Genomic DNA, 16,289 nt, shown 5'->3' with positions numbered 1-16,289 from the left:
CTGAAAGGGAAGATCTTAGCACTGAGATTCAGAGTGATTGGAAGCCTGAACTTCAGGCAACAGCTTTTAAAGTATGCAAATATATATAATCCTGTGGGACCACAGGTGTAAGCTCCACTGGCCATCAGTGCCAGGCAATCTGGAAATGTTCCTTAGGTGACAGTTGCAGAAATTTGGGCTCCAGATGAGTGTATAAGTGCCTTTCTGGGAGATACTGGCAAGTTGTACTGAGGCAGAGGGAGAGTGCAAAGATGGTGTCCACTGGCCTATGTCTCTTGAGAGCACCTCCATCAGCTTCTAGATGTGTGCCAAACCTGAAGTCTGCCCCTCAGGTTGAAGTTCTAGGACAAGCAAATAGGCTTCATTTACAGAAAGACTGGGGTTGTGTGCAGTGCACTGGAGGTGGTAGCCAAGAACTGACTCTCCAGGTGTTACCGTCCTGTGGGATCCAGGAACACAAGCCCACCTGGCTACCAGAGCCAGGTGATCAAGGGGTATCCCCTGGGCGGAAGCAGCAAAAACCATGGTACCAGATGTGTATAAAAGCTCCCCTCTAGGAGACACTGGTGCTCTGGAGCATAGCAGAGGGAGAGCACAAAGATACCATCCATCTTTTCCAAGATCTCTGGAAGGGATTACAGTCAGCCCTTAGATGTGTGTTTAATTAGAAGCCTATCCCTCAGGCTGCAGCTATGATGATAAGGTAATGGGCTTCTTTCATAGAAAGACTGAGCTCCTTGGTCTGTTGCTTTTTACTGTGCCTGGGGGCGGGGTGGTGGTAGCCATTTAGGAACTTAAGGCTACAGTCCTATGGAGCCCCACTGGTCTCCAGAGCCAGACAGTGTAGAGGTTGGCCTGGTGGCAGCCATAAAAATCAAGGCACCAGACAAGTATAAGCTCCTTCTGGAAGATACTGGTGAGCTGGAGTGAGGTGAGCTGGAGAGGGCAGAAAGATTGTGTCCACTGTCCTCCGTTTCCTGAGGGCATCTCTGTAGGCCTCAAGATGAGTGCCAAACCGGAAGCCTGCCCCTCAGGCCAAAACTTCTGGACAAGTAAAAGGCCTCTTTCACAGAAAGACTGGGGACCAGTTTCCATCAGCTATCTGTACAGTGCCCTGGGGGCATTAGTCTGCCAAGCACTGTGCTCTGGAGTGTGGCAGAGGGAGAGCACCAAAATGGTACTTACCAGCCAGCAGACTCCTAGATGTGCATTCAGTCAGATGTCTACTTCTCAGACTGATGCTTTAAGATTTGCAAATATCTTCTGGAGGAGAGCTTTTATATGCATCTGGTACCCTGGTTTTTACATCTGGTGCCCAAATTTTAGGGGCTGCTGCCCAGGGAATGCCACTTGATCACCTGGCTCTGAATCCTGGATCCCACAGGACTGTAACAGTTGGAGAGACAGTTCTTGGGCTGCCATTCCTCGGAGCCCTTTGGTGGGTAAGTCTACACGTGAGCCCTTTAAGAGCTGTTTCTCAGATGGCTATAGCCTGTGGGTCTCATGGGCAGAGGTCCCGCTGGTTTTCAAGGCTAGATTCAGGTCTTAGAAGTTGGGGTGCCCACTGTGGGGTTCAAACCCTTTGGTCCTCAGGGAGATACTTCAGGTTTCGAATTCCCGCAATTGTGGGCTGCTGTGCCGGGAATGAGGTTTATGGAGAGATTGTGTCCCAGCCTCTCCTACTTGCTTTCATGGGGGCCTTCTCTCATTCACCTGATGTGTAGGAGTTGCTCAGCCAGTTTTTAGGGTTTTTTTCAGAGAGAGTTGTTCTATATGTACTGTAGATTCAGGATGTCCACGGGAAGAGGTGAGTTTAGGCTCCTCCTATGTTGCCATCTTGAACCAGAAGGCAAGCATTCATTTTTATGATCATGATTAGCCCAGCCAGGTAATTATATATTTTTGCTCCCCATCGCATCCTTAGCTGTATTATGCTGAATACAACTTCTGGTGAATAAATGTTGAATAATATTTCTCTGAATAAATCCCCAGAAATGGAATTTTATAGCAGCATATTTAATTGAAATATAAGATACTAGTGTATTTAATATGTGGAAGACATCAAAGAAAAATGCAACAATGGATTAGAGTTTTCAGGGTAACGTAAAAATGTGCCTGTTGATCTACACTATAAATCAATAGCACCATCAACTGATACTTCTGAAGATTTACCATGTGATGGGCTGGATACTCTGATGGTATAGGAAATGAGGCACTCTTCCTGCTCCAAGAAGTTTAAAATGCTGGGTAGGGGGTTAAGAAATATATATATGAGAACCAACCACTGTTTTGCAAGGCAACAGATAATACTAAATAAATGGTATAAAGAGCATCTTCCTCAGTAATTCAGAGGAGTGCAGCATGATCCAGCTTAGCAGGTGTTGTCAAACAGTTTTACAAACAGGCTGCACTCCCACTAGTGTTAACTCTCTCTTTTATTTCAGTCATTCTGGTGGAATGGGAAGGTATCGCATTACTGTTTTACTTGTCATTTCTCTGACAACCAATGAAGTTGAGCAACTTTGTCTATTTTTAATCAGCCAGTTGGGTATCCTCTTATATGGAGTGTCTATTCAGATCTTTAAAAAAATCTTTGATTTTTTTGGTCTTTTCCATATTTATTTCTAAGAGTTCTTTATATATTCATTTTATGAGTACTTTGTCAGACATATGTGCTGCAAATATCTTTTCCCACTGTGGCTTGCCCTTTCATTCTCTCTTTTTGTAAAATTTTTATTGAAAAACAGTTGATTTACAATGTTGTGTTAAGTTCTGCTGTTCAACAAAGTGATTCAGTTATATGCTCTTTCATTCTCTTAATGGTGTATTTTGATGAGCAGACATCTTAATTTTAATTTAGTCCAAGTTATAATTTTTAAAATGGTTAATAATTTTTTTGTCCTATTAATAAATCTTTCTGAAGTTCATAAAGCTATTTTTATATGTATTTTTCTAATATCTGTATTATATTACATTTGGACCTACTATCTTTCAGGATTTTATTTTTGTGTATGGTGAGAGGTAGGGTCAAGATTCATTTTTTACCCAAATGGAAATAAAATTGATCGGCACCATTTATTGAAAAGACCATCTTTATTGTACATACTGTCCTAGTCATCAGTGACAGAATATATGTAGTTCTATCTTTTATTCTTTTCCATTTTTCCTTGTTTATTCTAGGGCCAATATCACACTAATTGCTATAGCTTTGTGATTGGTTTTGACATCTACTAGTATAAGTCTTCCTGCTCTGTTTAGTTTAAGGAATCAGGTTGTGTTTTCTCTCTCTCTTTGTAATATTCAGTCTTCTAATTTATGAACATGGTGCATCCTTCCATTTATTTAGGACTTTTTCAATTTCTGTCAACAGTATTCCTTAGTTTTTAGATTTTCGTTGCAATTAGATAATACACAATTTGATGTTTAGCTTTTACTTTTTGGGTCCAAGGGCTGGCAAATCTTAGAAATACCTGTAGAATTTTAAAATAATATGGAAATCCACATCCTACCTCAGAACTACTGCAGCAGGATCTCTGGCAGCAGGGCTCTGAGAGTCTCAAAAGCCTTCCAGATCTCACAATACTTTTGGTGGAAGTGTAAAAATTAGTGCAATTTTTTTTGCATAATAATTTGGCAAATTTTATTGCATTAAATAGTCATACCTGTTGAGCTTGCACTTATATATCTAGGAAGTTAACTTATATGAATTATTTGTGCACATTTATAAATACCCATTTAAACGAATGTTTATTACAGCATAGTTTGTAAAGGGAAAAGATAGCAAACTCTCTCAGTTTCTATCAGTGGAAGAGGTGTGCTACTCACATATAGTGGAACACTAGGCAGCTGTGGAAAGTGAGAAACTAGATTTATAAATACTGAAATGGAAAGATATCTAAGATAGTTGAAATTTTAAAATATCAAGAAGCAGGAAATTATGTAAAATAAGCTAGTATGTACATACATATGCATGCACACATTCCACACAAATGTGCACACACATAAAGACAGTCACATGACTGTATCCTTTGGGGAGTGTGAAGCTTTCCTGCTTCCCGTCATCCCTCTCTCCTTAAGTTCTATGACTGAGCAGTAGTGCAGTCAGTGATTCGGAGTCAAAGTACATGAAACCCAGGATGATTCTAAGTGGAAATAGTTGGGGTGTTTGCCTGTGAAGTGGTCAGTGCTGGCATGCAGGAGTCCAGTGGCATGAATTCCTAAGAGTTTGTGAGGGACATGATGGTTCATTGTATGTTCATGTGGCAGCAGGTTGAGAACAAAACATCCTTTAAACATTTTACATATTTCTCCATTTCTGTTTGTGATCAGTAGGCATGCTTCTATTACCTGAGCTTTTATTTTGTTCTCCATGTTCATGTGTTTTCAGTTCACCATTCAGTGGCGTTAAGGACATTACAATGGTGTGCGACCATGAGCACTATCCATCTCTAGAACTTTTTCATCATCCCAAACAGAAACTCTGTACTCATGAAACAATAACTGGCCATTTCTCTCCGCCCTCAGCCCATGGTAACCTCTATTTTACTTTCTGTCTCTATGAATTTGCTTATTCTGGGTCCCTCATACAACGTTAGAATCGTACAATATTTGTCCCTTGGTGTCTGACTTCTTTCACTTAGCATAACGTTGTTTAGGTTAAGCCACGTTGTAGCATGTACAGAACCATTTAAAACTATTTAAAAGATCGTAAATGTGAAAAACATTCCCAAGTTCATTTTGGTATATGGCCACACTGGGTACCACTGAGTGACATGACTTTCCAAAGTATGACTGATGCTGGCACTTGAGTCCGTTTGCCCTCCAGCCTCCCACCTGAGGCCAGTAACCTTCCCAAAGGCCCAGCTTAGAGATCAGTTCCTCCAGGAAGTCTTCCTAGACATTCCAGCCAGAAATCTTTTCCATTATCTGCATGTTTTAAACTATGCCCACTGTCATATTTTAATCCATCTACAGAATTTAAAATTTGGAACCAGAATTTACAAAGTTTGACATTCCCACAACCATCCCCCACCCCCACCCCCACCCCCCAAACGCAATATCAGGATATCTGGCTTCTCTTGAAAGCTGGAAAACCTGACACCCTGAGCCAGCATTCCTTCGTGGCAACAACTGGGTAGAGCTGAGAAGCAGCTGTCAGCTTCCTAGAGCCCTGCTCTCTTCTGACCATCCCCACCTCTTCCCTCCGAGGATAAATGCCTAGAGCTGATTACAGTATACTATTTTGCATGTTTTTCTTCTAGTGTAGAAAAACTTTTCTGAACTGTCACTATCAAATCAGAATAAGGTTTTGTTGTTGTTGTTTTTACATGAGAGGGCCCTGGGATTTCTATAATAGGCCTGAATCCCTCACCCACTTATATTACTCACTGGCCCCTGTTGTCATTTGAGTTTGTAGCCTTCGGTGACATGAACTCTGGGCATTGGTGTGCAGAGCATATCTCTCTTGCCCTTCTATGAATTTCTTGCAGTCGGTAGAAAGCTCTCCGTGAATGGTTATAAATGACCATCCTATGTCGTGCTTAATTTTTATAGCAATTTTAAGGCTCAATTTCTGAAACTGTTTTAGACGTTATGCACTTTCCCCCCAGCTTTGCTCTTTTTTTTTCCATCTGTGAAACTCCCACCTGTTCCTCAGTACAGATTAAATGTTACATTCTCCTAGGAATCTTCCCAAAGCACTCATCTCCCCAGTGACCCCTGCGCCCAAAGCCTCCAGTTCATTCTGTTCCTTACCGTTCAAGTCCAAATCACCCAACACTGCCTTTATCTCAGCAGCCCACCCTGACTCCACCCTGGGAAACATGAACTTCTCAGGACCCAGACCCTGTCAGCACCTTGCACCGGGCTGGGCGTACAGTGGGTCTTCAGTACATGTTGAAAGGTGACATGTCAAAGGGAACTATTTTTTCAGCATCTCATTTTCTTTAAAGCCTGTTGTTGATGTCAGGCTGTTTGGAGCAGTCTGTTGTTTTTCCTGATTCCTGCATTTCCCTTTGTTTTTCATGGAACACGTAGCACTGATTTCCTGTAAGGCTTTGCAAATAAATATCAGGGTCGGGCTGGAAGCCTTGCTGGAGCTCTCATGGCACCTTTTGATTCCACTGGGCCAAGAAATGCTTTCAACCCCAGAGGGCAGAAGTTTTTCAAAACAAGACTGTTCCACTAAGGGCGTGTGCTTCCTCTATCAGTGCAGGCCCCCGCCCGCTTGCATTTTAACTACTTTGAGAAGAATGGAAGTTCTGCAAAACCTTTGGTATTTTTGAACTACTGAGTAGGCTAGGTGATGGGGCCTGCGGTGATTTCTCAGTGAGAGGTTGGTACAGACAGGAACATGGGGGGAGGCGGTGAAAGAGGCCCTTTCTGAAGAGCCAGCGGAGGGGCAGGGCCGCCTCCGCCCAGAGCCCCTCTCCCCTTCCTCCTCCGCCCCGGGGGCTGTCTGGACGCGTGCTCACCGGGACTTTGATCCCTGCGACTTCAGGGGGCCCAGGTCCAGGCCTCCTGCACATCAGGGCTAGGGCAAGTACGGGGGGATCCCGTTCAGTGGTTTCGTTCTTTTTAACGTCCAAGTTGACACAACAAACCCTCCCTCCCTCCCTCCTCCCTCACACACGGTCTTGGTTTTCCTTCTCTTTCTTTCCTTTCTTTTCTTCTCTTCCTCCTGACACTTTGCCATCCATCTGCGATGGGTGGCGTGCTTGTAAACAGCGAAGTGCAAGGGACACAGTCAAAGGGGTTTTGCATCGAAGGGCCTTGGAGCGGCCTCTGGGTGCCTGTTTCGTCTCCAAGGATGCAGCGTCCCTTAAAGGGAGGTGCGAGGAGTGAGCGTTCGGGGGACCCTCGTCCTCCTGCAGATACTGTTACCCGAAAACTAGGTTTGCCTCTTGGGGGGTGTCGAGCCAATGGACACGACCAAGCCAAAGACGGGGAGAAGGAAGGACTTATTATTCCTGCAGCCAGTAAGGAGAACCTTAGGGGTCTTTCCCAATAGCAAAACTGGGGAGCTTTTAAGCTAAGGGTCCATGTATATTCGTGAAGGGGCTTGAGCAGAGGAGAATTCAGCATAAAATTGGGACAAACGTCGACAGAATCCGAACTTGAGTTGACTGACGTCAGGAGGGTCAACACCATCATGCTGTCCTCCCCTGGGTGGGGACCTTAGACCCTGCAGAACTCAGAGATATATTATTCTGTGTATCCCCTGAGGAGGCACGAGGACTCTGCTTTGTCACTGCACTATTGTTTGGCTGCCTTTTCTCTCTTCCTGCATTCCTTTGTTCCCTAAAGCTCATTGATTACTGAGGCCTGTTTAAGGGCCAGCATGTGGCCAGGCTTAGATCACAAAATGCTGAGGCCAACATGGCTCCTCTTAGGTCAAGAGAGCCATTCCTGGTTCTCTTTCTTCGGGGACCCCATAACCTATCTGCTTACAACACTACAAAGGTCCCGTCCCCTGCCCCCCAGCCCATCTCCAGGTTATGTTTTTGGAGGGTGATAGGAAGGGCCTCCACAGGAAGGGTTTAGCTTCTTTAAAAACACCTTCAGCCAGCCCCCCTTCCCCCAGTTTGTAATGGAAAAGTGTCACTTTCCCAGTTACACGTAAAGGGCTTCAGCCTGATTGCTGCACTTTCGAGAACCATCCGGGAAACTGGGATGCTATTCTTGCCCCTTGAAATAATTCACTGCAACACACACACACACACACACACTCTCTCTCTCTCTCTCTCTCTCTCTCTCTCTCTCTCTCTCTCTCTCTCTCAATGATATATATAATTAGCCCCAAAGACAGCAAAGCCTTCCAGGTCTGAGTTCAAGAGAAGATTTAGAATGAACCAACACCTTCCCCTCAGCTATAATCCTCTGACTTAATTATACACAACTCCGTACCTGGCTGGATCCAGCCGGATTCTATCCAGTGTTGGATGGAGGGAGGGGCACAGCAAGAGAACCTTGGAAGCCTGCCCCCCACACGCAGGACTAGCTCTGACTCTGGGACACCTGCGAAATGGGTTCCATGTTTCTAACCCCAGGGCTGCCCTAGGACAGACCCTCCTTACATCTCACTTGGGTTATTGCAGCCGGCAGTTATTAAATAGTTCTCTCTCTCATTAATCCGGAAGAGGATGAGGAACCTAGGTTTAGGAGCCTATCAGCATCTTTTTCTTTTATCTCATCTAGATCGATGAAAAAGTCATCCCCTCAATGAGATCTGTTTCCCCAGCCAACATCCATTGCTGTCCCCTCTGGGCTTCCATCGTAAGTTAAAATTCTTTGCAACATTTGTCCCCCTAGATTTCCAGTGTCCTGGCCATCCAGTGAGGCCCTCGTCACACCTGCCTTTTCTCACATTCTCTCTGTTTCCCCACTAGATGGCCAACCCCCTGGGGACACCCCTGACACCAGGCAGAAGTCTTCACTCACAGGACGAACTCCCTAGATGCTTGAATGGAATCGAGTTGGGGGTCATAAGGATTTCCGGGGCATAGGCATGGCCAACCGGGAATCGGAGTGGCTTAGAAGGGAAAGGCCAGGAGCTGGGATCTCACACTCCACACATGGCCCAGCCTTGCTGGGAGTTGCCTTGAATGGAGGCCTTTCCCATACCTGGTTGGCCCAAAGCAATGGCTCTTTACCTTGACTGCTGCTCGAGCCCCAACCTAGACAAATTCAATTAGAATCTGTAGAGAGGGGCTCAGGGAGTTTTCTAGGCACCCGGGCGATCTCAACGGGCAGCCCATTGAGGACCCCTGGTAGAAGGATATGAGGGCTTGAGGGGGCCTCCTTTCTTGGGGAGTTACCCAGAGGTCCCTGCTAAATGGGGTGGCAGACAGAGGGAGGAGGTGGGGGGAGTCGGTGGGCGGCACCAACGTGGGAAACACGAGGTAGCTTATCTCCTTTCCCACCTCTGGGTCCTGGGGCTTTATGTCAAGCTACGAGAGAAGGTGGGACAGGCCACGGGGTGCTGGGAGCAGCAGAGAGGAGTGAAGGAAATCCATTTTCAGGATGGTCCGTCTAGCTATGGTCCCAGGCAGCAAAGTCCCCCAGTCAGACCAGCCGACAAACCCAGCCCAGAGCCACCAGGCGGTGCGTAGCTGCACACGCACTAGCTCTGGGCACACTTGGTCCCCCATCAGAGAGTTCTCTCGGAAGGGCTTCCCTCTGGCAGGGCATCCGTTTTTCTTCTGTTGCCAATAAAAATCCCCGGCGCTGTTCTTTCTCCTTCACTTCCTTCTATTGCTTCTGACAGAGTTTGCCAGTTAGCTGAGGTCAGGATTTCCTCTTTACAAACAACCTGCTTTCAGTGAGTGGAGCCAAAGGTTTCCTAAATTACAGACCCTTTCATTTCTTCTGCCACAAGTTCGCCTGTCAGTTTGGATAATTGCACAGAACAGAGAGAAAGGGAAACGTTTCTGAGAGACACTGAAAGAAAGAGGTGCTATTGCTAACTGTCTCCTTTTGGATTGTCAAGAAACCATCCTGAGTGGGAGGGACAGGGCGACGTGAGTCAGCTCATGCTTCTGTAGCTGCAGAAAGAGAGTGTCGGGGATCCCAGGGTCTGGAAGGAAATGTCTTACATGTCTGAAATGAACCCACGCTGTCCGCGGCAGCATCTCCACATTCTGTTAAGCGAATGGCTTCCTTTATAGTCACTTGAATTGGGGAACATCCAAGCCCTATTCAAATGTTTTGAAAAGCAACTTTTAAAAGTTATTACAGAATGCATGTGCATTGGATGTGTGTAAATGCTGATTGGAAGACAAATTTTAAACCAGTCCCTGGAAGGACGACACAGAATTGAGGTGCTGAGGTTTACAACCCAAAGCATTTAGACATCATTGGACAATTGTACTAACGGTGGACAGGATGCCAAATACACCTTGAAAATGGAAAGCCCTGGTGTGGAGCCATGGAGCACGGGGCAAAGCCAACTTCTATTGACCTGAGAGCCCATGATCTTTTCATGATTCTGTGTTGTATCCAAGAGTCACCTGGGGTTATGACTCTGCCTGATTGGGCTGTGACCTCTTGGATGGAGCAGTTAACCTGAGTTTTGTAATCTGTATAATAAAAGGGGCTCCGCTAGACGCTACTTAGGGCTAACATCTAAGTCTAGTTTAATGTGGAATCGTGGCCCCAGTGAAGGGTCCCAGGCTGTTTGTGCTATAATGCAGGAGGCTGAATGCAACCTCTGTTTCTATCCTCCTATCTTTCTTCCGTGAAAGGGGAATAGCCATGCTCGTGGGTAATGAAAGCGCTAAGCCTGAAGTTTTGCTTGGAAGTGAAGCACAGTTCACGCCCTCACCCCTCCCTCTCCCGGCCACTCTGACCCACACTCCCCGCGCTCCTGTAGTCCTGTGGCCTGTCTTCCCTTCTCACCTTCCCTCTCGGCCTCTCTCCTGTGCTCCCTTCTCCCCACTCTGCTCAGGCCAGCTCTAGCCAGCAGGGCTCAGCTTCGGGGCGGCGTTGCCCGCCTGCCCAGGCTGCCCTGCTCTCCCCACCTCCCACGCCAGCAGGACCACTCACGGAATCCTCCTTTATCATTGTGATTCTTTTTTAATAGCCACCATCCCAGTGCTTGAGGTCAGAAACTAGATGGTCTTTTTCATCCTGTTTCCTAGACTAGGCCGGAAGAATGCAGTCCCCTTGTAAATGGTCTGTGCCGTCAAAGAGCTGGTTCTTTAGTTGGGGAGGAAAAAAAAGTCTGAATACTTAGCCAGCATAGTAATGGGCAGCATTAAAAAATATGCCAAGCAGTGTCCCAAACAATTTACACATTTTAACTTAATTGGTCCTCATAATAACGGTCTGAAGTAGGTATTATTGTCACCCCCCTTTTTTTTTTTTTTTTTTTTGTGGTACACGGGCCTCTCACTGTTGTGGCCTCTCCCGTTGCGGAGCACAGGCTCCAGACGCACAGGCTCAGCGGCCATGGCTCACGGGCCCAGGTGCTCCGCGGCATGTGGGATCCTCCCGGACCGGGGCACAAACCTGCACTGGCAGGCGGACTCTCAACCACTGCGCCACCAGGGAAGCCCTGTTATCCCCTTTTTACAGATGAGGAAACTAAGGCACAGGGAAGTTAAACAACTTGGCTAACTAAAATGGGAAGCTGGGATTCGAACCCAGGCAGTCTGCCTGCAGAGGCCAGGCTCTTCACCACTAGGTGTACTATCTCACAGTGGTGGGGAGACCCCTTACTCTGGGGGTGTTCAGACTCCTTGTGTCTCACTGCTCCCCCCATTCAACCCATTAACCAAGTGCTGTCCTTGCTGTCACTACAAATAAATCCAGGTGTCCTTTTCCCCGTCCTAACCTGAATCTGGCTGTTGTTCTCCTGGACTCTGCCCTGCTAGCCTGATGACTCGTTCCCCCACTTCTTTAGCCCATCCTCCACCCAGCAGCCAGAGTGGTCATTCCAAAGTGTGTGTCAGATTGGGTCACAACCCTGTGTAGACCCCTCAGCGGCCATTTAGAATAGCATCCAAATCCCTCGACAAGACTCTCTCTGTCTCCATTCCTTTCCCAGATCATCTCTTCTTGGACCCATGAGTGTGACTTTCACTCCTAAAACACAGTGAATAGAAGTCTTCTCCTCTGAGGACCTTTGACTGTATCTCCTGCCCCTCCTCTTCACATGCTGCCTGCTTCTTAGCAACTGGTCTCCGTTCACATGTCTCAGCTCTGTCCATCCTTTCCAGGGAAGCCCTGTCACCTACCCATATTCCCTGTTTTAATTTTCCACAAAGAATGCTTCCAACTGAATGTATCTTATTCACTCATTCATTCAGTAATTCATTTGTCTGTTCCCACCTACTCTGATATAAACTCCATCCTCATGAGCCAAGACCTCCTGTCCTCAGCATCTCGGACGGTGGTGGGGGCATGGTGAGCCTTTATTTAAGGGAATAGTCTGAACGGCCAGTAAGACTATGGACATTGGGTGAGAGAAGTTCAAGAGAAGGCGCGAACACTGTGTGCCATGGCGGGAAAGAAGGTTCTGCAGAGGTGAAGGGTCTGGAGCTGGACACGGTTTGGGTGGATTAAAGGTGGAGGAAGTCATTGATGGCAAGGGGAGAGCTCTGAGCAGAGATTTGGCAGGGATGCTTACAGCCTGTTTGGCCCATTAAGGAGACCAGTCTATATGGACTGAAGGTTTGTTCCTAAGAATAACGAGAGACAACATGGGGAAGAAAGCAGAGGCTGGACTTGGAAACTCTAGAATGGCAGGTAGAGAAATATGGGCTCTAATCTATGGTTGAAGGGGAACCCTTTAAGCATTTTGGCCAGAGGGGGTCATGTTAGACGTGGCGCTTTAGAAAATCCATCTCTTGAGGGTATGCTCTCCATTTTGCCTGTTTTCCATACTTTCTTAACCTGAGACCAAAAGTCCTTCTGGTCCCCACCCCTGCCTCTCTTTACAGACATTCCCCAGACTTTTCATTCTTGGGTGTCTGAGCATGCACAGACACTTCATTAGTGTGTGCATGTGAAAAATGAACATCCTGGGCCTGATAAATGAGTCAGACCACTGCATGTTTGATGGTCACGTGTTTGTATGTATGAATGTTGTGTTTCTAAGATTAAATCCCAGGAGGAAGCAAGTTGTGCTGTTTTGTAGCTCTTTGTCGGTGATTAATCTGGCCAAATCTTAGCGGTGTATGTTGTGGGTGTTCTTTATAGATGAAGCTCGTTTCTGTTGCTGTCCCTTGGGTATTTAAGTGGCTAAATCTATGCTCTGGCATCCAAGACACTTGATGCTGAATTCTGTTCTATAGCAGATAAGTCTGAGCAGAGGTCTAGCTTATATAGTTTTCGGAGGAAGTAAAGAGCTTTTCCATTCATCTGTTCTTACAGTGATCAAAGAAACAGCTGTAATTTTTCTAGCTTAGTCCTCTCAAGGACTGATAAAGCCATTACTACAGTTGCTCTGTACAACTTCCTTTTGTTGGACTATGAGCTTTCTAATGCAACCAAGATCCTGCTATTTCTTAGAACCAAGAGATGAAGAAAATACTGACAAGTCAAGGGGCTTACAGTACTTCACAAATCAGTTTTATTAATTTAAACACAAATTGGATGAAGAAAAATTCTGTACACAGTTGTGGACACAACACACCTTTATACAGTAAGGGTAAGATAAACTTTGTCTTTTCAGTCTGCAGAGTACAAAAATGTAAAATGTTAAGGCTGAAAAATTGTCGGCTTCTGTTTGCTTCAAGCAAAAGAGGAAAAACAAACTGAATTGAATGATTAAAACGATTTTGAGAAATTCACAACTGACTGACTAATTCTAGCAGCAACATGAAACTTCAGAAAAGGACAGAGTAGCTCTTTAGCTACTTTGGGTCAAAGCTGGTGTTATTTTTTTCCCTCAATACACTATTAAAGAAAATTCATCCAAAAAGTAATTTCATGACAATGGAAGGCTTTAGATGAGAGAAACTAGTGTCTAGATAAACTGATGGATCACTTTTGGAGAAGCTTTATTAGGGTGTTACAAAGGTGACAAATTTTATTTCCCAGGTTTATGCTTGTCATGTAATACAGAATGGGGGTGAAGAGTAGCATTATTTTCTTGGTGATGATGACCGGGCTGTGTCCCCTGCTGGCAATGAACTTTCCTGGGAGGGTGGGGTAGGAGGTGAGTGTGGAGGAAAACAGAAGGAACATGAATGTAGGAAGTAATACAAAGTTTTGCTGATTTCCAGATATGTGGTAATGTCCTTCCTTAAATGAGAAAATATCATCTGAGCACATGAAAACTTTGCTAGTGTCCAGTTCATGAACCATTTCATTAGTAAAATATACCCATCATCTACATTCTTTCTGTGGGAAGGAGCGTTTGAATAATCTTTTTCCAAGTAGTTACATATACTACATTAGTGTTGACAATGAAAAAGTGAGGTTTTAAGAGGGCTTTTTTCCCCAAAATTATTTAAGACAGACAGACACTGCTGTGTCCTTTTACCAAGGCCCTCCTAACAGCATAAAAAAAGAACTGATGGGAAAAAAAATTGGAAAACAAAATCTTATTGACACTTGACATCCATGCTTTTGGTCTTGACAACATGATCTTAAAAAAAAATCCATTATCTACATATTTATACCAGTACTTCGAGAAGGCACTGCACGTCTGTGCATATTCTGCCTCATACTTCACTATCAAGGCATTGCTACCTTTCAATATCATTTTCCTAAACAATATGTAAAAGAATCATCCATTATTACAAATTTACACCCAAAATTCTTTCTGTACATGATTGTCTCAGTGATGTACATATTATACGTTTAAATTAGACATATTTTAAACTACTTTGCAATGTGCTAAAATTCAAAGTACTTGCTGTGTCGTGAGGCCAAAGCCTTCAGTCGCTTCTCTCTCATCATGCTGTCTCTTCAGTTATTTGATGTCAGAAAAGTCTGTTCACATGAACTGTATGGTTCCTGAATTATACCTCGATAAAGCTGTTTTTTTTTTTTTTAAAGTCTGTTCATAAATAAGTAGAGATGTACAGATGACCCTGGGTATGAGACACCAAAAAAGTAAACCTTTACAAGAAAATCCCCCCACTGGTAATCAGGAAACCCATTTCAGTCTTTGTTGTGCAATCAAGTTTGCTGTATTGGAGAAGCTGTTTAGGTCACACTGAAGATGCTAAAAACGTAAAGCGTCTGCGGGTCCTTTCTTCACAGGTTCGAACCATGTAGTTAATGTGGCCAAGACACGTTACACTGTGCTAGAACATTCTCATGGCTTATTTGCATTGGATTCACAGTACTAGAGTCAACAGCTGTTCTGAAGAAAGGGATGTGGTCCTTCATTTACCACAAGGGCAGAGGCGAGGACCCACAGCAGCTGGGCATCAAAATGTTGAAATCGCTAGTTTGGAGTCCGGCGCCGACTCGGGACTCAGCCTGCTGGGTGTGTCCCTGGTCACGGGGCGGTTGTGTGGTTTCAAAGTGCTAGGGGGCTGTTACAGGTACTCCAGTTCCAAGGCATGATGTAGGGCCATGAGGTCCGAGTGACTGGAGACCCTCCAGAAGGGCATGGCGTGCTGCAAAGGGGCAGACAATGTGGTCAGGACAGAGGACACTCCCAGCACAGGCCCTGAAACGCTGCTTTGGCAATCCACCATGCTGCCCACATCCCCTTATTCGGTACCGTGAAAACCGCCAGTTAAGATCTCAACATCACATCTGTTTAAAACACAAATTCAAACTTAATCCTCCCCTTAGAATACTGGACTGCATTTAAAAATGTAATTCAGGAATCTGTTCCTTTGAAGAAGGTGATGGGTATTTCTTAAGCAGACCTACACTGCGACATGAATGCCGATTTCAAGCTTCAAATAAAATCCAGTAGCTATGAACAAAACCTTGTCAAACATTTGCCTTTCAAAATCTGGATCCAGTGCATTTTTCATGCTGCAAGTTTAAGTGGTTTTCCTTAGTTGGTAGTATTTTACATTTTGCAAAACTTAATTTTACTCCTGTAAGAAGCAACTTTTTTTCTTTTTTTCGTTTTTTTGCATTGACCCTGAAACATGTTTACCATATGGGAAATTTTAAATGAACATCTAAGATAGTTTTTTGGGTTTTTTTGGTGGTAGTTTAAAACATCTAGAAATCTAGCTTAAATGACGTTAAATGACGGGAATGTCTGTGAAACGCCTGAATTAACCAGAGACAAGAAAAGCAGGCCAAAAAAAAAAAAAGAGGTTACATCGTCCATGAGGGATAAAAACATGATTATAAACTTTACGGCTCAAAAAGCACTGTACTAAGTATTTATGTATCAGCAAAATCTTTTTCTTGATAAGAGAAAGATAATCATCACACTTCAGAGAACAAAATTCTATCAAGCCCACAGAAAACATTTTGGTTTTTTCTACGCAAAAAATAATGTGAAGGCCTGAGTATAATTTGCAATTATAGGCCTAGGGAATTTTTAAACAATTCACACTATTAGGAGAATATGGCATGAAAGCAAACAGAATTTAGAACTGAGGAGTTTTTTGGGGGGACTATCTGTAAGTGACAGTAGGAGCTACTAACTATTTTGGTGCAGATCACATACCTGTTATTCTGGGGATGCAAACTATTGTTACTTATTAACAAGTAATCTGCTAAAAACATATACCACAGTCCAATAGCATATGTAGACCCTTCTGGATTCTATACTATTTTGGAGTATCTCTATTTTTGTTATCTTTCAATAACTGTCCAGAACCAAGTACTAGAGATTTCTTTTCAAAAATTTAGGATGTTCC

General features: G+C 44.5%; 1 protein-coding gene across 7 annotated transcripts in view; it reads right to left on the bottom strand.

The window, feature by feature from the left end:
- Window positions 1–14,887: 14,887 nt before the first annotated feature.
- The window catches only part of EYA1 (EYA transcriptional coactivator and phosphatase 1), a gene marked incomplete at its 5' end in the record, with an annotated part of 319,290 nt that continues 317,888 nt past the window's right edge, over window positions 14,888–16,289 (bottom strand). For all 7 annotated transcript variants that reach the window (XM_082601445.1, XM_082601449.1, XM_082601450.1 and 4 more), the window contains one exon: window positions 14,888–15,074. In XM_082601445.1, coding sequence (XP_082457571.1) covers window positions 14,994–15,074 — 81 coding nt within the window. In that variant the 3' untranslated portion in view covers window positions 14,888–14,993. The remainder of the gene's footprint in view (window positions 15,075–16,289) is intronic.

This window comes from Mesoplodon mirus, assembly GCF_964341445.2.
Source record: "Mesoplodon mirus genome assembly, chromosome: 16".
Lineage (NCBI taxonomy): Eukaryota > Metazoa > Chordata > Mammalia > Artiodactyla > Ziphiidae > Mesoplodon > Mesoplodon mirus.
The sequence above is the reverse complement of the archived record's forward strand: the minus strand, read 5'-3'. Positions and strand labels throughout refer to the sequence as shown.